The 24,219-nt window shown below is 34.3% G+C and overlaps 1 protein-coding gene and 1 pseudogene across 1 annotated transcript; both read left to right on the forward strand.

The window, feature by feature from the left end:
• Positions 1-204: 204 nt before the first annotated feature.
• Positions 205-1,688, forward strand: LOC105778230 (probable O-methyltransferase 3). Its single transcript, XM_012601892.2, has 2 exons — positions 205-1,029; positions 1,212-1,688. The coding sequence occupies exons 1-2, from the start codon at positions 250-252 to the stop codon at positions 1,527-1,529; spliced, it is 1,098 nt and encodes a 365-aa protein (XP_012457346.2). The 5' UTR covers positions 205-249; the 3' UTR covers positions 1,530-1,688.
• A 4,960-nt stretch (positions 1,689-6,648) lies between these two features.
• On the forward strand, positions 6,649-8,091 carry LOC128034007 (trans-resveratrol di-O-methyltransferase-like; annotated as a pseudogene).
• The last annotated feature ends 16,128 nt before the right edge of the window (positions 8,092-24,219 follow it).

The following is a 24,219-nucleotide window of genomic DNA, read 5'->3' on the forward strand; positions in this document are numbered from 1 at the left end:
ATCGAAAGTCCACTTTCAATATGGCATCACACGGAGATTTAATTAATTTTTTTACAACAGTTGATGAAATCAACCACTTATTCTTTTAAACATTAAATTTTAGTGCATAAATTGATGAAGAGCCCGGCTCCCATATGGAATCTTGTCCAATCAAACAGGAGTATCATAGCCTATAAATAGCATATTGAGCCGTATAATAATTCACTTCAAAACAAAAAGATCTTAAAAACAAACAAGACGTCAGCTAAGATGAATATGGGCAATGCTAATGGGGAGCATGCTATTGAGGCACTCCAAGCACAAGCTCACATTTGGAGACATGCTTTCAACTTCGTAAGCTTCATGTCTCTAAAATGTGCACTTGATTTAGGCATCCTTGATATCATTCATGATCATGGCAAGCCCATGACTATTACGGAGCTGGTTTCTGCGCTACAGATGCTCAACCCTGCTAAAGCATGCGACATTTATAGGCTCATGCGCATTCTAGTTCACTCGGACTTCTTTGCACGCCAAAAGTTAGACAATGATGCTCAAGAAGAAGGATATGTTCTTACCAACTCTTCTCGTATTTTGCTCAAGAATAATCCCTTCTGCATAACGCCTACTTTGAAAGCTACAATGGATCCTATTATAACAAAGCCTTGGAGTTTTCTAGGGACCTGGTTCCAAAATGATGATCATACTCCATTTGCTACTGCATATGGAAAGACATTGTGGGACTATTTTACCCATGATCCTCAGCTAAAAGATTTGATAAATGATGGCTTAGCTAGTGATTCTCAATTGGTTACTAGTGTTCTAGTTGACAAGTGTAAAGGGGCATTTGGGGGATTGGACTCCCTTGTAGATGTTGGGGGTGGCACAGGAACTACGGCCAAGGCCATTGCTGATACATTTCCACTCATGGAGTGCACTGTGTTTGATCTTCCTAATATTGTTGCTGGCTTGCAAGGGAGTAAGAACTTGAAATATGTTGGAGGCAACATGTTTGAGGCATTTCCAGTAGCAGACGCAATTTTATTAAAGGTTAAGCTTTACTAAATTTATTCGCATTATTTTTTTCTGGTATTTTTACTTTTATAAATAATGCACAACAAATTCCATTACACATGATAATATTCAAAGATTTGAAGGCAAATGTAATCATAGTTTGTGGGTTAGCTAATGTTTTATGTTTTTTGAGCTAATTATGAATGATAATTGAACAGAAGGTATTGCACGATTGGAATGATGAAGGATGCTTGACAATTTTGAAGCGATGTAAAGAGGCCATTTCAAGCCAAGACAAGGTAGGAAGAAAGTTGATCATAATTGACATGGTTGTGAGGGAGAATGAGCAAGTGAATGATGAAGCCTCAAGCTTAACTAAAACACAACTCTTTTTTGACATGTTGATGTTGGTATTGGTGGCTGGAAAAGAGAGGCGGGAAGAAGAATGGGCTAAACTATTTTCAGAAGCTGGTTTTAGTTATTACAAAATTACAACTATTGTGGGTTTGACATCTCTCATTGAGGTTTACCCCTGAGAGCATTTGGTTATTGCATTATGAGAATAATAATGTGGAGAAATACATAGTTGAAGTGGTAAAATTGTTCTTTGTTGACATTAATTACTAGAGTTGTTTGCTGGGATTTTAATTGTGTTGCCTATTCCTATAATAAGAATTGTTGTTGTGTTGTTGTCATGGTCCTACTCTTCTAGACCTTTCCTATTGTTATTACTCTTAAGGTTTGTACTTGGTTGTTTTGTCCGTAATTTGTTTTACTTGGTCCATGCACATATAATTCTAATTTTAATAGTTTGGTGGTTGTTGATTGTTGATCAGAGCGCAACGGAAGCATGATATTAGATTTTTATTAAATATTCCATGATTAATTGTGTGGTGTGATTGGTCAGTTACTGTGTTTGTGGTGGTTTGAAATGGAGAGTCAGTTTGGTGACTAATGTGACGTTCCAAGTTCAGGTCGGACCGTTCCTGCCGAGTTTAGGGTGCCACATCAAAGCCCTATTTTAAGATGTTACAAATATGCTTGTCAAAGCAGCTACGAAAGAAATGTATCCAACTTGCCATTGCAAAATGTAAATCAAAAGATCCACTTGTCATTGCCACTTGTCAAGACATTTGTTGCAAACAAAAAAATTATTGGATGCAATTTTAAATTTCAAAAGACTACATCTAAACCCTAAACCCTAAACCTTTTTCATATTTAAATCAAAAGCAAATAACATAATCATTAATCCATACTTTCATTTTTTTTGGTTTTGTTTCTTGATCATCAAAAACCATGATTGTTTAAACCAGATTAGATCGACACATCCTAGGGTTTCAAGGGGGCATTGCCGCGTATGGGGGACGTGTGGTCCACATGCCCGTGTGGTTGGCCATATGGCCCTATTTTAGGCTTGGTTTTTCCCCGAGTCACTTGCAAAAGGATACACACCTATCACCGGTGTCTCAAGCGACGTCCCATGCCTTAACACATGCACTTAACTCAAAACAGTTGCTCATACACATTTTTCATGGATGAATACTTATGCAGAATTGGATACCATTAAATTTGCACTCAGACATTGTAACACCCCTCACCCAGCCCGACCGCCAGACCCGAGTTACATGACACTACAACATTATCGTAACTTTGCCACTTGCACACATAGCTTCAAGCAAGAACAATTTTTATTAGTTTAAGCATTTTCAGATGTGATTGCGACTAGGCAAACATCATACAACATTCGAAATAGTTTAAATACATGCTTAGGGACCATATAGCAAATTTCCAAAAAAATATGTAGGTATTGATACACAATAGTAGGAATCAATATTTTGGGAAGTCAGATATCGATACTAATAAGAAAATCAATACCATTTTAGCATTCTGGTTTTTCAACTCAATTTTGAATCAAAATGTTTTATCGATACATAAACAAAGGTATCAGTATTTTTACCTTGAGTATCGATACTTGTAAAAAAGTATCGATACCAAATTCAGTTACTGTTTTCCTGCACATAGTAAAAAAGTATCGATACCAAATTCAGTTACTGTTTTCCTGCACATACATTTTAAGATCAAGGTATTGATATTTATGCCCCGAGTATCGATACCCCTATGCAAATCAACCAAATCACAACCACAATAGATCCTACCTCACCACTACACACTATAATGGGAGTTAACCAGAACTCCTTTCTCCAACACAACGGGATATGGATAAACCACTATTGGTTCGCAGATAATAACTTCCATTTGACTGTGGACACAAAAAAAGTCCCCGTAGTTGGAATCTGCCTTTAGTTGTGGGTTCACAGCAAAAAGTCCTGCAGATGAAACCTGCTTTTTGGCTATAGTTTATACAGCATAAACCTACAACTAGAATCTGCCTTTGGCTATGGATACACAGCAATACCCGTAGATGGAATTTGCCTTTGGTTGTGGATGCACACAAAATAGATGAATGCAGATAAACTGCCAAACTTCTTCCGATCACATCGTCTCATCCCATGCAATGCAATGCGCCATATTTAATATAGATCAAGTATGATAGCAATTAATATATTTAATATAGATCAAGTATGATAGCAATTAATGCACTAATACATGACAAATCAGTAGCAAAATCATGCTTTTCATGTATTCGGATTAACAGTAACATAGGTCACGTCGATCATACGATCACAAGTATAGATACAATATTAACATATATTATTCGTAATTTATGCAAATATACATATACAAATAAACACCGCATTAATTCGATCAATCAAGGTTTCTAACATATTTCATATCATCAGGGACCCAATTGCATAATTTCAAACACTAAAAATAGTTTAGAACTTATTTAGGGATTCATCTGATCAAAACATAGAATTCTGGGTCAAAATGGTAAAATCTTAGTTATAGGGTACAGACGACTGTGTTATCGGATCATGTCGGAGGCCTTGGGCCGTGTGGATGGAATGCACACCGCGTGGCTAGGCCATATGGGTCATGCAAAATTAAGCATCAGGGGTGACAAGGTTGTTTGGGAGGTCGTGTAGGGGGTCCTAGGCCATGTAAAAGGTGATCATCCTAGGGTTCAAGGGGGCATGGCCGCGGATGGGGGACATGTGGTCCACAGGCCCTTATGGTTGGCCATGTGGCTCTATTTTAGGCTTGGTTTTGCCCGAGTCACTTGTAAAGAACACACACTGCCGTCGTGTCTCGGCGACATCCCTTTCGATCAAATCTGGTCTTGGATACCTAAATCGAGTCCTTCAAACAACATTAATTAAGAATTAAGAAATGTTATCAAGGTCTATCAAGATTACCGTGAATTTCGACAAGAAATCATTAAAAAGATTGATAATGGATGAAAAATCAGTTTCAAGATAATGATATTAAGAATCTTTGAAGTTCCATTTATAGATAAGGTGCTTACCAATCCTTAGCAAGATTAGAGATGAAATTGATGACGTTACGCTAAACTGATAGAAAGGCTAGGTTGATCGAAGATTGTTTTCAGGTTCGAGATGGAAAATAATATTTCACAACAATGGAGAAAAATATTCACAAATGGAATAATGGAGAAGAAAACGGAGAATTAAATAGAGAAAAGAAATAAAATTTGGTTTGGTTTGAAAAGGAACAAGAATACAAATGTAATTAGGAAAAGATAAATACCGGATGTTTCAAAATATGAGGGATTATTTGGGAAGTAACTCTTCTTGTCGAAATTAAGCAGGGAAATGAAATGGGGTGGTGTTTGGCATGACTTGAACCTTGAAAACAAGGGATGGAATATAAAGGCTTAACCATTTGGTGCTGCTCACTCTTGAAATGTATTTGCTCCATTTAATATATATTCTAGGGGATTTTCATTCTACTTTGCTAAAAAATTAAAACAAAAAAATTGGAGAGAGGTGGATTAAACCGAGAATCTCTAGGGAGTGTACTAAACTCTTAACCATTAAGACTAAGATTCATTTCTTAGTTAATTATTACTTCTAAACCTATATATTTTGGGGTGTTACAATTCTCCCCTACTTAAAGAAATTTCATCCTCGAAATTTACCTACTTCGAATAAATGAGGATACAGTTGGCGGAACATGGACGTTTGGTTCCCATGTAGTCTCCTCCGGCCTATGGTTCCATCACAATACTTTAAGAAGAGGAATTTATTTCCTTTTCAAAACCTTTACGTCTCAATGAAAAATTTGAATTAGTTATTCCTCAAAGCACAAATTTGGTCTCAATTCGATCTCCTTAATTGGAATAATATGGGTAGGATTGGATCGGTACCGTCTCAACATAAAGACATGGAAAACGTCACAGATTTGATCCAGTTCAGGTGGTAGTTCTAATTGATAAGCAGCTGGGTTGATTCTCATAAGGATTCGGTAGGGTTTTATGAATTTTGGACTTAACTTACCCTTTCGATCGAACATGAACACCTTTCACCTTAGGGACACTTTCAGGAAGACTTGATCGCCAACACTGTATTCAATGTCCTTCCTCTTTAAGTCATATGTAATTGCGATGTATGAGTCTTCATCCTACGTAGTTCGTGTGCCATGTGTGGGGTGAAGTCATATTCTTTTCGATTTAGTCCAATTGTTTTCGATTCTTTATTAGTTGTCGTGTGTCATGTGTATCATATAATATTGTATTTGATCGAACATATATTTATATTTATATTTATATTGTACTTGTGATTGTATTGTATTTAATAAGTTTGTGAAATTAACAATTTAAAAAAATATATATTTACCTATTTCTATTATAATATTGTATTTGATAGAACATATATTTATACTTATATTTCACTCGCGATTATATTGTATTTAATGCATTTGTCAAATTAACAAGGGGGCTCCAATTTTGCCATTCACTTTTTCGAGATTTTAACTTTTTTTAAATAGTTACTAATGTCTTTTTTTTTTTTTGTCATAATACTTAGAACTGTTCATAATCTTTGTTCAATCCATAAGTAGGAGGATAATACATTTCAGGGCACTTGAACACACGTCCTCCTGTATGGCCTGGAGATAGGTTGACTTGCCTCAATAGCTATCTGCTTGCGCATGTATCATATTATTGAATATATATCTAATCTATGTGGTAGCGGTCAGGTTTTCAAAGTTTGGGACTTCTAGACATGAAATATGTTGGGGAGATTTTACTATGGGTTGAGAAAAAATTATATTAGGACCAAAACTTCTAACATTATATTAATATTACAATTTTTAACAGTTTTAATTAAAAAAGTTGATATAAACCTTTTCCTTTTGAAGCGCACAACAAGTTGCATGAGTTTGACCATAAGCTATATAGCTTTCGGTTTGTATGTATTCTGATTTTTGTTTATCATTTTGCATCACAACAGGTCCATGCCCTGAGGACTGATGCCGTACTGTACTTTGTACTGATAGTTTAGCTTGGAGCCACATATCGAAAGTCCACTTTCAATATGGCATCACACGGAGATTTAATTATTTTTTTTACAGCAGTTGATGAAATCAACCACTTCTTTTAGTCATTAAATGCATAAATTGATTAAGAGGTCGGCTTCGATATGGAACCTTGTCCAATCAAACAGGAGTATCATAGCCTATAAATAGCATATTGAGCCGTATGCTAATTCACTTCAAAACAAAAAGATCTTAAAAACAAACAAGACGTCAGCTAATATGAATATGGGCAATGCTAATAGGGAGGATGCTATTGAGGCACTCCAAGCACAAGCTCACATTTGGAGACATGCTTTCAACTTCGTAAGCTTCATGTCTCTAAAATGTGCACTTGATTTAGGCATCCTTGATATCATTCATGATCATGGCAAGCCCATGACTATTACCGAGCTGGTTGCTGCGCTACAGATGCTCAACCCTACTAAGGCATGCGACATTTATAGGCTCATGCGCATTCTAGTTCACTCGGACTTCTTTGCGCGCCAAAAGCTAGACAATGATGCTCAAGAAGAAGGATATGTTCTTACCAACTCTTCTCGTATTTTGCTCAAGAATAATCCCTTCTGCGTAACGCCTACTTTGAAGGCTACAATGGATCCTATTATAACAAAGCCTTGGAGTTTTCTAGGGACCTGGTTCCAAAATGATTATCATACTCCATTTGCTACTGCATATGGGAAGACATTGTGGGGCTATTTTACCCATGACCCTCAGCTAAAAGATTTGATAAATGATGGCTTAGCTAGTGATTCTCAATTGGTTACTAGTGTTCTAGTTGACAAGTGTAAAGGGGCATTTGAGGGATTGAACTCCCTCGTAGATGTTGGGGGTGGCACAGGAACTACGGCCAAGGCCATTGCTGATACATTTCCACTCATGGAGTGCACTGTGTTTGATCTTCCTAATATTGTTGCTGGCTTGCAAGGGAGTAAGAACTTGAAATATGTTGGAGGCAACATGTTTGAGGCATTTCAACAGGAGACGCAATTTTATTAAAGGTTAAGCTTTACTAAATTTATTCGCATTATTTTTTCTGGTATTTTACTTTTATAAATAATGCACAACAAATTCCATTACACATGATAATATTCAAAGATTTGAAGGCAAAGGTAATCATAGTTTGTGGGTTGGCTAATGTTTTATGTTTTTTGAGCTAATTATGAATGATAATTGAACAGAAGGTATTGCACGATTGGAATGATGAAGGATGCTTGACAATTTTGAAGCGATGTAAAGAGGCCATTTCAAGCCAAGACACGGTAGGAAGAAAGTTGATCATAATTGACATGGTTGCGAGGGAGAATAAGCAAGTGAATGATGAAGCCTCAAGCTTAACTAAAACACAACTCTTTTCGACATGTTGATGTTGGTATTGGTGGCTGGAAAGAGAGGCGGGAAGAAGAATGGGCTAAACTATTTTTAGCAGCTGGTTTTAGTTCTTTCAAAATTACTCCTATTGTGGGTTTGACATCTCTCATTGAGGTTTACCCCGAGAGCATTTGGTTATTGCATTATGAGTATAATAAGAATTGCTCTTTGTTGACATCATTTACTAGAGTTGTTTGCTGGGATTTTAACTTTGTTGCCTATTCCTATAATAAGAATTGTTGTCGTTTTGTTGTCATGGTCCTACTCTTATAGACTTGTCTTGTTGTTATAACTCTTAAGGTTTATACTTGGTTGTTTTGTCCGTAATTTGTTTTACTTCAGTCCATGCACATATAATTCTAATTTTAATAGTTTGGTGGTCTTGTTGTTGATTGTTGATCAGATTAGCGCAACGGAAACATGATATTAGATTTTTATTAAATATTCCATGATTAATTGTGTGGTGTGATTGGTCGGTTACTGTGTTTGTGGTGGTTTGAAATGGATTGTCAGTTTGGTGACTAATGTGACGTTCCAAGTTCGGGTCAGACCGTTCCTGCCGATTTTTTCACGGATGAATACTTATGCAGAACTGGGCACCATTAAATTCATACTCAGACATTGTAACACCCCTCACCCAGCCCGGCCTCTAGACCTGAGTTACATGACACTACAACATTATTGTAACTTTACCACTTGCACACACAGCTTCAAGCAAGAACAATTTTTATTTGTTGAAGCATTTTCAGAGGTGATTGCGACTAGACAAACATTATACGACATTCGAAATAGTTTAAATACATGCTTAGGGACCATATTGAAAATTTCCAAAAAAAATAATGTAGGTATTGATACACAATAGTAGGTATCAATATTTTGGGAAGCCAGGTATCGATACTAATAAGAAAATTAATACCATTCCAACATTCTGTTTTTTCAACTCAATTTTGAATCAAAATGTTTTATCTTTATATAAACAAAGGTGCCAGTATTTTTACCTCGACTATCGATACTTGTAAAAAAGTATCGATACCAAATTCAGTTACTGTTTTCCTACACATACATTTTAAGATCAAGGTATTGATATTTATGCCCCGAGTATCGATACCCCTATGCAAATCAACCAAATCACAACCACAATAGAGAAGTATTCATGCTAAAACAAAATATCTTCCTCACACGCATTACCCACCACAATCTCACACATCGGAATACCCAGAAATGAAGTCCAAAACCGTAAAAGAATGAATAAAACTATAATAGTAAACAACAGAAGTTCTAGAAGTCCAAAATCACAATAAACTAACAAATCAATAATAATAACTAGCCAAGATTCTACCCATATTGCTTTTATTCCAAAAGTCCATAAGAATAATATAATCACCTAATGAACAAGGATTTAGTAAGGGTGTAAGCTTAAACAAGCTCAATGAATGTATCAGAATTTACCACAAGCATGCATTTCTGTAACACCCTATACCTAGCTTGGTGACCAAGCCCAAATATGTAAAAGTTTATTCTAAATGAAGCGTCTTCCATTTTAGTATTCGTATAGGTTTTAAGTCAATTAACTTGTTCGTTATCAATGTTACATGCTAACCATACACCAAATAGCCTTATAATAATAATTAAACATGCATAAGGTCCATTTAACAAAATTTCCAAAACTTGTTCATAGGTATCGATACTAACACTTGGGTATCGACATTTTCTTTAGGTGGTATCGATGCCATTTGGAAAAATGATACCAAACTTGCATTTTGTTTCTCGAATAAAATCCCAAAGTCTCAAAAATTATCGGTACTTGTCATGAAATTTCGATATTTTGATCCTGAGTATCAATACTAGAGCAAAGGTATCGATACTAACTCTCTAATCTAACTTCCTACATGTTTCAAATCATAGAGGTATTGATTTTTAATCTAGACTATCAATACCCCTGCTCTAGACCTAAAAAATGTAGCATACATATGCAAAAAATGTAGCATACCCAAAAATCGGGGGTTAGTAGAATCAGGTTTATGAATCGAGAGAGAGTGGTCATGCCTTAACTTTTGAGATTATCTATGTATTTTTTTAGGAAATAAATGAGGTATTGGTTTATTGGATAAGTGTTAGTGAAACCTTCCTTGAAACCCAAGTTCAAATCCCTTCTCTTTCACTTTTTTTTATTATTTTGCAAATTTTCTCTTAAACCCTAGTATGTGACATGCCTTTTTTTTCAAATAAACATTGCAAAGTTATTTCAAGAATGAAGAAGAAGCCTAATGGTTAAAAGAAATATAAGAAAGCATGGAAATTATATGAGGTCTCAAGTTTGAATCCCTTCCCTTACGAAATATTTAATTTTTGGCAAAAATCCCTTGTTTTTAATGTGTGTGCCACCCAAGCCTTGTAACCCTAGGTATAAATTTTAATTTTTAGAAATAATCAGCCTTTAATCCCCCTCCTCATTTCCCTCGTCGTTCATCTCCTCCTCTCCCTTTCATTGATTTTATTTTTTTTTCCTTTCCTCCATTAATGTCGTCACCTACACCTTACATTTTATCATCTCTTTCTTTTTCTTTTTGCGTCAAGATTGGGCACCGTCTTCTTTATTAAATTGCTTCCATTTATCCTCATCTAAATCAGCCCAAAATCTAAAATCTTAAACCCTAAGAATGATCCCGAATATTTCTAAGAAAGTGTCATTGCCGTTTCTTTCAACTAGCTTAGGTAAGATCTCTTTTCTCTTCAATTTCTTGATTAATATTGTCAATTAAAAAACCAAATTTACAGATTTAGAATTTAGGGGATTTTAAATTCTTTTAAAGGTATTTTTCTATATTTTAATGAGATCTCAAACCGTTTTAAAATTCAGCCCCAATTTTGGCCACCATAAGTGGTGGTGCGTCCACCTATGTGCAAGAAAGGGGGCTGTTTTGTTTCTTGGGTCTTGCCCATATTTTTCCAGCATTAAATTGTGTTCTTCAAACCTCCTAATTAGCCTTTAATCACATGCTTATTATGGAGAGACGTTCTTGATGAATTAGCCAATCGGATCCCACAAATCATGAAGTGTAAGGGCAATTAAGGATAACTAGTTTGTTATTTCGACATAGTTGTTGGGTAAAGGTTATGAATTGATTAAATGAAGGAATTTAATCATCAATTATCTAATTGTTTTCCAGTATATTATTGAATTAGGTGCTGACCAAAAATCCCCAAATCATTCCTAAAGCCGAAGAACGATTGTACGTACAGTTCGCATCGCTACAGTGTAAGGAATCTAACTAGTTCAGATCCATAAAATAGTTATAATTTCAATGATTGGTTTGAACTCATAAGTGGGTGTTTTTGGTATGGTTTAATGGTAAATTTATTGAATTTATACTGAATTTCAGTTTAGGTTCGTTTAAGGAATTATTAAGGAAAATCGAAAGATTCGCTAGTGTGCTGCGAGAAAGCGAAAAATAAGGTGTGGGTCCTAAAATCATAAAATTTTTTGAAAATGTTAAATATCAAGTTATATTTGATAAATTAGCTTGCTTATTGGATTGGATTAATAGCCAAATTATTAATTTTTTGAGTGGCCGAACCAGGTATGTCTTGAGCATTAAAAGATTAATATGTTGGCAAAATTGCTAGTTTGATAGTATGAATATTTGATTGAGTTTGTAATTGCATATTTGAGTTATGAGATATGAGAATGTTTGACTGAATGATATAATGTGTTGAGATTTTAAGCTTATTTATGATTTAAATGCATGAGATATTTGTTATATTGTGTACTAAAATCGGTGGTATTCATGCACAATGAAAATTCGTAAAGTATGTGAAATTGAACGATATTGATTGATACCAACGCAATGGTAATTTGAATGAATAGAACACTGTTTCCATTTATTGAAAGTATGTGATTATTGAGGACATGTTGAGCATGTCAAATGAATGGGAAAAGTAATGAGATATGATTGCGTGTGAGACTGTGTAACATTGCATATGCATTAGGTTGGGATTTTGCTGTTGACAAAGGAGTTCCGTGGAGTACCGCCGACATATTAAGTCCGCATGATTCGTAGTCAGTCCATTGTACCTGGAGTACCGAAAGGAATGGCAATTTATCACATTTTTACTGGCAACTTGTCTGCATTTTTACTGGAAGAATTTTCTACATATTATTATTGGTAGTTTTAACCAAAATGTTTTGGAGTTTAGATGGCGGGTTCTGGAGAACTCGTGGGGTGTAGCTGATGGTATGGGTAGGAACCTTTTTGCATTGCATCATGTGCACGACATATTCGAGTGTTATTGATTTATGCTACGTATTGTATTTTGTTGTATTGAAAGGTATTGTAATTAATGATTGTTACTCGAATGAATGATAACCTATGCTCATACACCGTTTGACATCAATTTGATAATGGCTATGTAATGATATGAAATTCCTATGATGGTTTTGTTTTCTTCTCTTAGAGCTAACCTATTTCACTCTATTTGATATTTATATTTGTTTAAATAATTGTTCGACTCACACTAAGCTTTTCATAAGCTCACCCCCAATATAGCCTAGCCATTTCAGTGGCTAATATAGTTTAGCCATTTTGGTGGCTAATGTAGCCTTCTCAATCTACCCATAATGTCTAGGCCAAGTTTGGGAACAATCCATTTCAATTTAGTTTCTAAACATCATTATTCTAAAACATAGACAATTAATTATCCAACAACTAAATTCAACAGTTCAAAAAACGTGTCCGAGCTAGAAGTACCATGCCATCATCGATGTTTATAAACCTAAGCATAACCATAACTCTTAAACCTTATAAACAAAAGCAATAACCAACAAAATATTTAGAAATTAACATGTCAATGACCAAGACTACCACATTTCCCTTTCCCGAAAACGTAATTAAATAAAGAACACCTACAAAATAACACAAAACTGGCTCGGTTCACCTTTTGAAAACCACACCATTCACGCTAGCACACAACTAATCTGCAATGGGTAAAGAAGGGAGTGACTGAGATTAACAAACTCAATGAATGACTAGAATAACCACATCGCACACATATCATTATGCATCCTCAAGACAACCATATATAAGCACAATTACAATAGTCCTATATCTAGTGTAGTAGAGTACCTATCCATGCATTATCAACTGGTTCATCTACACAATATTTACATACTCATACAACATATATCATGTAACGCACATATTTAGTCAAGCGTATATCACAATTCACACAAGTCACATATAACGAAAAGTTAGCAATATAGCACATACTCCATTAAGCATAAAACATGTTCCATACAATTACATATAATATGATAGATTGACACTTGAGTTACAAAAGATATAATGAGCTCTATCATCATAGATTGGATAGACGGATCTCTGATCACACCAAATGACTCGTAGAGTCAGACATGTCCCAAAAGTGAAGCATATAACTAGCACTCTCCTTGTTTCCCCCCACATGTCCCGTTGCATAGACCTTAACTCACATCCCCTTATCCCTCGAAACATGTCACAGTGCCTCAATGCTCAAAATCACTATACATATAAGTGAGTACTCACAATCTTATGGCATGCCAACCATATCCAATTGTAACAGTCTATTTTCAGTGGTGTCGAAAATTTTCATTTCGAGACCATAATTTTGATGAGTGATTTATTTATTTTAATATTTAATTAATGTCTACGAGATTATATTAAGGTCGTATTAAAATTTCGTTAGGAAATTTTGTTGTTTAAGTAGTTAATTAAGTAAAAGGACTAAATTGTGAAAGTTATAAAAGTTTATTTCTATTAGTTAAAAGGGTCAAATGGCTATGAAATTTTAAAATAATGGACTAAGATAGTAATTATATCATTTAATGAGTTAGTGTATGTATATGGACAAGGTTTTATTAAAATTTGTATTATTATTAAGCGTAAAAGGTAAATTAGTAAACAAACTTAAAATAAACTAAGAAAAAGATATCATCTTCCCCATTTCTTTTTTGCTTTGGCTGAATACACCATTGAAGGGGGGAGAGCTTCGGTTTTGAATTCTTCATTTCATGGTATGATTTTGTACCCGATTTTTATTAATTTTTATGTTTTTGAGTTCATTTTAGCTTAATCTAGCTAGCCTGGGGGTTAATTTGCAAAAATGTTAAAGGTTGAAGGACTTTCCATGGATGTTTTTAAATAGGTTTTGAAGTTATTTGATAGATTATTCATTTTGGTTGTGAAATAAACATGTTTTGTTAAGTGATTTTTGGTGAAATTGCAATTAGGGATTAAATTGTTAAAGTGTAAATCTATGGGCTTTATTGGAAATTGTTAAATATGAACCATGGAATAAATTGAATACTAGAAGTACTTAATTGAATAAAATTTTTATTTATATCAAGATAAACCACAATCGGACGTAAATCGAGAAAAAGCTGAAGATTCGCATTAGTTCGACTCTACTACTATGACCATAGTTATCGAGGTAAGTTCGTATGAACTATAATCGTTTTAATGTTAGCTAAATTGATTATATGCTATGTTGTTTTAATATAAATGAATTTGAATATAAGTGTATCAATGCTATGATGAATTGACGGATAACGAGTCACGTTTGAACCTTAAGAATTCTTAGGATACAAATGACATGTCATTTGGGATTTGATGTTTCGAGTGCTAGTCTTGAATGTCCTACTGATGACTAAGGTCTTGCATTTGTTGTAGATTCTCCATAGCTCATGTGAGCAGCATCGTGTAGCTTACAGTCTAACCCTTAGCTCGTGTGAGCAGGCCAATTTCACGGCTCGTATGAGTATTGATGTAAAGGAAAGTTTATGGTTATATGGAAAAACACACTATGTGTGAGCATTCTTGGGTATCCGATGTAATTCTAGATGGTTCAACAGGTAAAAAAAGGAAATGAAATGGTAAGTATGCAAATGGAATAAATCATGATCTTATGAAAAGGTTGATGAATTAAATGATGTATTTGTATATGGAAATCAACTTATCTTATGGTTGAATTCATTTGTATCACGGATAAGTGCACTAACTTGTGAGTTTGATGATGTTGTATAGGCTTATACTAAGCTTATGGCATTGGTAATGATTTATGCTTAATCTATGAATTGTATTAATGAAATGGTAAGTTATGTTTAAGTTTATACGATCTTACTAAGCACTCGTTGCTTACGTAGTTATTTTCCTTTCTTTTATAGATATTCGGAAGCTCAATTGATTGGAAGCTCGTCGGAGACCTATCACACTATCCAACAACCATTTCGGTAGTTTTTGAGTATTGTGGCCAAGGATAAAAATGGCATGTATAGGATCTTTTGTGATGGTAGTTTGTGAATGCGTTGATGATGATTTTGTTTGTTTATGCTTTGAAGTTTATGTTTGGTTTGGTGAACCTTAACACCTCACTGAGTTATGTCATTTTGGTCACTTTTAAGTGCTTGTATATGAGGTCATTTTGGTATGTTTGTGATGACTTGTAAATGGTCATTGTGGTATCATGAGGTAGATAATTGAACTAGGTTTTTATGCTTGAAATATGACAATGTTGACTTATTTTGGTAAATGATGTTTTTGGTATAATTGTGGTGCCTTTGAATGACATATTGGTTAGATGAATTAAGGTGTTTGAAATGGCATGTTTATATGTGTTTGAATGATGTTTAAATCCCTTGATTATGTGTCCAATTGGTATGAATGGTTAGGTATGAATTGGACTTAAAATGGTTTGATTTTAGGTTAATTATGAAAATTCTTAGTGTTTCAATTCAGTGAGTTACACGGCCTGGCACACGACTGTGTGTGGCAACTCAGAGAGTTACACAGCTTGCGACACGGCCGTGTGACCCTACTTAGTGAGTTACATGGGTGAGGACACAAGATGGGACACGGCCGTGTGCCCCTTTGTTCGATTGTTACACAACCTATCACACGACCGATTGACCCCCATTTTTTCCAATTGTTTCAACTTTTTCTTAAAAATTCTGTTTTGTTTCAATTTAGTCTCGAATTACTTTTAAGCTATTTTTAGTGCCTCGAAAGATCGATTTAGGGACAAAATTCATATGATTGATTGGTTTATAATAAGTTTAATTTCTTTAATGTTATGATGATAAATGTTTTTCGATTGACTGGTAATGCTCTGTAATGCTAATTCGGTGACGGGTACGAGTTAGGGGTGTTACAACAATGGTTTCAAAATCACAAGGCCAAAATATCCGAAATCAAACACATAACACTGATCGATTATCTGTGCACTATCACTACATGTTAGCATCTTTTAGAAAATACTATCACTTTCATATAATGTGTATATCATGTATACATTTGCACTTTTCACAACAAATACCATATCCACATATCACATACTTGAGCTTCTCAACACCATGCACAATTTCATAATCATATAAGCACAAATCCATAAAAAAAATATAGATACAAGAAAATTTACGCTCAGAATTTAGAATAGGGGTACAGGCTACTACTAAATTCTCCAATAACACCTGACTCGTGTTTGCGAGCAGTGATTCCAAACACTCACCCCTATGCTTTCACCGAGAAGTCAAAAGCTCAACTAGCTCTTCCTTTAACCTGTAGAAGGCTCCAATGAATCCGAGGCTTAACACACAATAACCATACAAAATTCACAACCAGATTGTAGCCAAGGACTCACTTAAACCAACTAAAACATCAACCTATTCTAAGTTCTCGTGTAACCAAAATTTAACATAAAAAAACTTAGAATGCTCATAACTCGGTCTACACTTAACCTTTTTGCCTAAAATGAATTATGTTCATCTAATTAGTCATCTACTCCAAATCCTTAACTCTTAAACCACTAAAAACTACTCAATTCATGGTATCATAACTTTTAGACATTTTTTTGGCAATTTTCACAAAATTCATTAAAAAGTAAGAAATCATCAACGAAACTTGAAAGTGAGTTTAAAAACCTTCTAATCATGATAAAATGAGTTGAAAAACACTTCAAAACCACATTTTTACTCAAAACTCAAAAATCCACCATTAATGTCCCAAATTTTGGGTTTTATTAAAAATTTGCAGTTTAATGGCTAATACTTCAATTTTAAAGACTAGATATCATGAAAAACTCATAAGAATTCGAAACATTATCTTTGATGGATGAAAATCAAACTTTTGACGCAAACTTAAGAAAACCCACGTTTGGAGAAGATGATGAAATCTACAGAGTTTTTGGTGTTTTTTAAGTGATTTTATAAGTGTTTAAGGCTTGGGTGTTGAGGGAAATCAAAAGCTTATAGTTTGGAAATCAAAATCAAGTGGTTTAGTGTTGGAAGAGCAAGGGACGACAACAAGGGAAAGGTGAAGAAGAAACTAACATGATTTTACTATTGGGGAAGGAAATAGGCTGAAATTTTAAAATCTGTGCTAATTGCCTCTTAAAAACTCCCAGCTTTTCCCTTTTTTTCAAATCAGTCCCTTGGTCCAAATTGAAAGACTTTTAAAACTTATTTTCAAAAATTTATTTAGCAGCTAAGATGCCATAGTTGAATATAATTCTGATTTACCACGCTATGAAATTTCGAGCACTCTAAGGTTGAAATCCCTAAAACACCCCTAAAACTCCTAGGCCCTATTTTGGGGTGTTACAATTTCAACATAGGTTAGATCATGAACATTTTCAAAAACATTCATAACAATATATTTACTATAACCATGTTTCATTCACTAAATCAAACTATCTACTATTTCTCATAAACCTACATACAACATATATATAAACATAAAATCATTCACGATAAGTTGGCCATTTAAGACTATGAAACCTAAAAGTGGGCTCTACCACCACACATCAGATACATGAATCTCCAATGAATTATCGACTCAAAGAGTCCAAAATATTCCATAAGTGAAGCATCAAGCTATCACTCTCCAACACACCAACATATCCTGGTAAATGGAGCTTAGCTCATATGCCCTTATTTCTCCAATCCATCCTGGGCCTCAATGCCCCAAATCACAACACAAGGATGAGCACTCACAAATTCTTTGTTATTGATCAACAAATATGCAACATTATCGCTATCACATAGTATGCTTATCATACTCACAATTGATGTACTTACAAGTACAACCACAATGCTTCATGAGCCACAATATCATTAGATCACATAACACATACTAAAATAATTCACATATTACTTACGCTTTTGTTATATCAATTATCACAACTCACTACACGTATTCATCACAATTATAAAAAGAAACAAATGGGATAAGAAGGCTTACTTTTGAAACTTATGATAGGGGTTTAGGCTACTCCTAAGCTCTCGTTTAACACTATGAATCATGCCTACAAGCAGTGATTCCAAAACACTCATCGTTCACATTTTCACTTGAAAATCGCAAGCTCAAACTAGTTTTTTCTCACCTTTCGCCTTACTCGAAGAGGGCCCCAACAGTTCCAAAGCTTCACATATATAACCACACAACATATACAAGCAATTAGTAGCCAAAACACATCTTAAATCAAACAAAAATGCAGGTCCAAAACTAGCCTTTTTAAAAAATGGAATTTTCTACTAGATTGGCTAAAACTCAAATAGGGTTTGTCCTATTTTGGTTACTCTAAATTTTTTTCTCAATTTAGCCACTCTAAATACAATAATTGTGCGACTTAGTTACTAACTGCCTCTCGATGTACCAACACTAGAGGTGTGAATACTACTACTAAGGATAGGAATCAAGGCAGTGTCCACAAGTATATGGGTCAAGTTGTAATATAGTTTACAACGAAGTATGGAAGTATCCGAGGATCGTAACCTAGGGAGGTGAAACTAAACTAATATTAATTTCTACGTTGATGGGTCTAGTTAGTAATTAAATTATATTATATTACAATATATCCTAAGGTGATGAGAAAATTTCTTTTATACAAATAAGATAATTAAGAATGGGAATAGAGTACAGATTCTATCAATTCTAATGATGGAAGACTAACTCGTTTCAGTGTTCATAATTAGCTTCTACTTAGGGTTCTACTCAAGGCCTCTCTGCCTACCACTAACCTAATGAGTTGGCAAAAACTACTTATCTCTCAATGCTACAGTCCAGACTGAATGGGGTTAAGGTTTTAATGAATAGATAATACTAATTTTGGGTTTATTCCCACCTATATGACTTCTTAGAGTCATCAAGCCTAGGGTTTTAAGTTCTTTCTATCCCCGACTAGCTGATTTGCTAAGAATCTCTAAATAGAAGTTAATGAGTCCCACATCCACTCGTTAATCTTCCTTACTGGATTAGTTCCCCATGGATTTAACACATGCAAATAAATTGATAGTAAAATATAAACATTATAAAAGAAATCAAGAGTAGAGATGAGAAAAATCCTGATAATTCAATAACAGAAGCACGAACTAATGAAAAACTTAATGAAAAACTAAACTGAATACAAAGCAAAATAAAAACTATTCATGAAGTGTTTAGATTAGAGGTGATCATGGCCGCCCGGCCCGATGGCCTGCCCGAAATATGAAAGGGTTCTTGTAAAAATATAGGCCTGAAATATAGGTTTGGGCAAAAAAATAAGCCCGTTTAGAAAACGAGCAGGGCCTCGGGCAAAAATATATATATTTTTAAAAATAAATTTCTCATTTCCCCTCCCTATTTCCCATTTCCTTAAGCCCGTAAAAATCGCTAAGCCCTTCCTTCCTCCTTTTTTTTTTTTATTTTAAAATTTTTTATTTTTATATTTCAAATTTTAAAATTGAATTTTAATTATTAGTATTGTTAAATTTGTTGATATGATATTTCACGGGAAGGGTTCTACTCTAAAATAAAAATAAAAATTCTTTTTTTTAACTCTTTATAATTTATAAAATTTTAAAATAGTAATGGTAAAATTACACTTTGCCCCTCAAATGATAAAAAACGTTAATTTAATCTTTTAAAAATTATAAAAATGGTAAAATTATTTTTTCTATCATAAAAAAAGGGTCTAGCCGGGCTAGGCTCGGGCTTAGTATTTTTTTCCTCAGGCCGGGCCTAGACAAAATTTCAGGCCCATAGCCTAGGAAGCGGGCTGAATTTTTTTTGGGCCCGGCCCATGATCACCTATAGTTTAGATCCTTCTATTTATAGGCCTAGGGTTGGTCATCAATTGTTGACCTAATTCGGCTGACGTTTTGCATTGAAGTTTGTTGTGCAAACACCCTTGGTTAATTAATTCATCATGTCATGTCGGTGTCGTGACACCCTCTGGTCTATGTCGCGACACTAATGGTAGTTTACTAGCTGGGGCTTGATTTTAGGACTATGTCGCGACACTCTCTTTCTACATTGCAAAAGCTTACGAAATTGATGAAAAACTTGGTACTCCAATTAAAGAACATATGCTTTTGCTTATGAAGCTTTGCGTAAGTGAAGGACAATGGGCTGGTTTAGATCATAACACTTAGACAAATATGGTGCTCAAATATCTAATATTATTATTTTTATTATATTATTAAAAATTCCACGAGTCAACTAAGGGTATTTTTTTAACAGTGATAATGGTATGGGCCCATAATGGTTACCGGATTTGACAAAAAAAATGTATCTAACTAAAAGAATTGTTATAGTTTGAGGGTTGTGTATTGAACTAAGCTTTTTTTATAGTAGTGATATAAATATCCTTTTCTTGTCTACCATTTAATTACGCCATGAACATCAGCAAAAATGTCTGCGGTTGACTAACACCGTTGTTTGTTTTTGTTTTTTTTAAATAATTAGAGATTTTAGCTTAGTAGGTGTAAGCAACAATTATTTGTCCATTTAATATTATATTTTGGCGTGATTAAAACGGATCATTTGTTAATATGAACGCAAATGTGTCATTATCATTATTTGTCCATTTAATGTTATATTTTGGCGTGATTAAACGGGATCATATTATTGAATATATCCTAATAAGTAATCTAATCTAGATACTGAAAATCTAATAATCTTCGTTAATTATATTATGGTAAATTCTGCATCAATATTCACCTTCTTTTCTCTTGTTAATTTTAAATTTCTTGAATGATAAGAATTTTTATTTGTGGAGTTCATTAATAAATATTTTTATATAATTGATGAATATTTTATATTTGAAATTTATTCAATATCATTTATTTAATATTTGTAAATATTTATATGTATTAAATTCTTTTTTAAAATATCAATAAATTTGAAATGATATATCGAAATAGATAGGTACCGTTATGTGCCAGTTCTAGTAGAAAAATGGTGTGCCCACCGGTGTTGTAAGCTCCCCGACCCGACCTAGATGCTAGATCGAATCTAGAAGACAACATCAGCCATCGAGATGGCTTACCAGGGTTATCTAAGTTTAGAAAGCAACCATTTTAAAACCTTCGTTTAATTTAGTAGAAAAATTCAATTACAAACCGTTTTATTATTCCTCAAAATCTTAATTTTAATTTACTAACAAAAGAAATGATATCTATTGGTTTTAAGGAAAACCGGGGGTTCATGCATACAAATTAATAATTATAGCATAATATCTTAAAATTTTAAATAAAATGTCATGCAAAATAAAATCTCAAATCTAAAGCCTAGGTTCCATGCCATAGTTCGAAATAAAGTAGTACAAACTATAATAATAGGATAACCCAAATAATAAGTCTAAATAAATTGAAATTTTGAACCCGAGCCGAGATGCTCCGGTTGCCACGTCTGCGTTCCTAACCTTGTGGGTTATCTTTAAGGATGAAAATTTAAGGGGGGGAGTGAGCTCTAATGCTTAGTGTGAGTTCAATCACAAGAAAATTAGTGCAACAGTTAGTAAGATACATTAGATAATATCGCATAAAATATTCACAATCAGAGAACAATTCAAAGTATCGATTTTTCAAAGCAAAACCACCATTAATATATCAGAACTCACAATAGTAGTTTTCAGAATAACCAAATTTTCATATTTACCCACAATGAACATATATAGACACATATATATAATAATAGATTTTCCAGATTTGTATGCACATGTGTTTAAAATGCCATGTAGTTTTGGTTTTTAACAAAATAGATCCTACCTCACCACTACACACTATAATGGGAGTTAACTAGAACTCCCTTCTCCAACACAATGGGATATGGATAAACCACTATTGGTTCGCAGATAATAACTTCCATTTGCCTGTGGACACATAGAAAGTCCCCGTAGTTGGAATCTGCCTATAGTAGTGGGTTCACAGCAAAAAGTCCTACAGATGAAACCTGCTTTTTGGCTATAGTTTATACAACATAAACCTGCAGCTAGAATCTGCCTTTGCCTATGGATACACAGCAATACCCGTAGATGGAATTTGCCTTTGGTTGTGGATGCACACAAAACAGATGAATGCAGATAAACTGCCAAACTTCTTCATATCAAATCATCTAAACCCAAGCAATGCAATGCGGCATATTTAATATAGATCAAGCATGATAGCAATTAATGTACTAATACATGACAAATCAGTAGCAAAATCATGCATTTCATGTATTCGGATTAATAGTAACATAGGTCATGTCGTTCATACGATCACAAGTATAGATACAGTATTAACATATACTATTCGTAATTTATGCAAATATACATATACAAATAAACACCGCATTAATTTGATCAATCATGGTTTCTAACATATTTCATATCCTCAAGGACCCGATTGCATAATTTCAAACACTAAAAATAGTTTAGAACTTATTCAGGGATTCATCTGATCAAAACATAAAATTCTGGGTCAAAACAGTAAAATCTTAGTTACAGGGTACAGACGACTGTGTTATCGGATCATGTCGGAAGCCTTGGGCCGTGTGGATAGAATGTACAACCGTGTGGCTAGGCCGTGTGGGTCATGCAAAATTAAGCTTAAGGGGTGACACGGTTGTGTGGGAGGCCATGTAGAGGGTCCTAGGCCATGGGAAAGTCGAACATCCTAGGGTTTCAAGGGGGCATGGCCGCGTATGGGGGATGTGTGGTCCACAGGCCCCTATGGTTGGCCATGTGGCTCTATTCGTGGGTTATGGAGATTTTTTAGGTTTTGGATAATCGGCAATTCAAGCCTTTCATAGTTTTGCAACATAAATAAGTAGGTTTTATATGTTTTTTCACCAGGATGCAAATGATTTACTTGTCATTTGCTCCAAATTGAATTAAAATTAGAATTATATGTGCATGGACTGAAGTAAAATAAATTACAAAATCACCAAACCATGAAAAACTTGAATTGCCAATTACCAAAAACCTAAAAACCTGCACACCCGACGTTGTTGGTGAACTTGGCAGCAACTTTCCCTCCCAGGCTTTTCTTTATAAAAATCAAACAGGTTTTTTCAGGCCACATCACCAAAAAAAAAATTGCTTCTATAGTGGATTTTTTGTTCTATATAAATTTAAAAATATATTTTTTAAAACTTCATACAAGTGCCACCTAATGATTGGCATATGATTGGGTGAGATTTAATATGGTGTCTTCTAACAGTTTGGCGGCACCCAATGACACAATAAAAAACATTCCATTTTTGAAAATAATCTAGATCCTATATCATTTTCATAATTACTTTTTTTATATTATTTTGATAAAAAGTCTGATTATTTTGTGGATCTAAATGAGCTATTCTAGCTATCTTTTTGTCATGCAGCTTTGACAAGAGAAATAAAAAAGCCATAACGTTCCCCATTTTGAACCACCTCCGACCACAACAAACTAGAAAACACAACTACCTTGCCATGAACATAATCACCCAAACATAAACATGATATATATTCCTTTTGTTCCCATCTTTATAAGAAATTAGAACCTTTAATATTGTAACACCCTATACCCAGTCCGGTCGCCGGACCCGAGCTATAGAATGTCACATTAACCACATAAGTGACTCTCCATTTAAACACAACTTAACCTCCAACAAACCATAAGTTAAAACATAAAACATGTTTACATTTAATAAATCACAAGCTCATGAACTCGCATCGCTTGCTTCATGGTACACAATAGTAGTAACATGCGAACCTACATCGCTTGTATGAACTTAACTACTCTTTCCCTGAAGACATAATTATTTGATGAAAGGAATTAAGAACATGCGAACTCTAAGTTTTGCGGAGCAATATACCTCGCAGAACACAGCAATGCAACTGTCTAACGTCGGAGTTCGCACCCATGCTTACCTCATGCATTCTAAGTCTTCTTTGGGGTAAGTTTCCTTAAATAGGATAGGTCTTTGCGTACCCTTATGTGTTTATATTCTGCGAACATGTTTAGCAGGGTCTCTCCTAATTCCGTGTAGCAAAATTTATTAAGGGTTCGCAAGTACTAGTTTGCCAATTGTTCGGGTTCACACTTTCCACAATTCGATAACCTTATCACTTCGTAAAGACTGTGGCGAACTC

The sequence above is a fragment of the Gossypium raimondii genome, chromosome 10 (genome assembly GCF_025698545.1).
Source record: "Gossypium raimondii isolate GPD5lz chromosome 10, ASM2569854v1, whole genome shotgun sequence".
Taxonomy (NCBI): Eukaryota; Viridiplantae; Streptophyta; class Magnoliopsida; order Malvales; family Malvaceae; genus Gossypium; species Gossypium raimondii.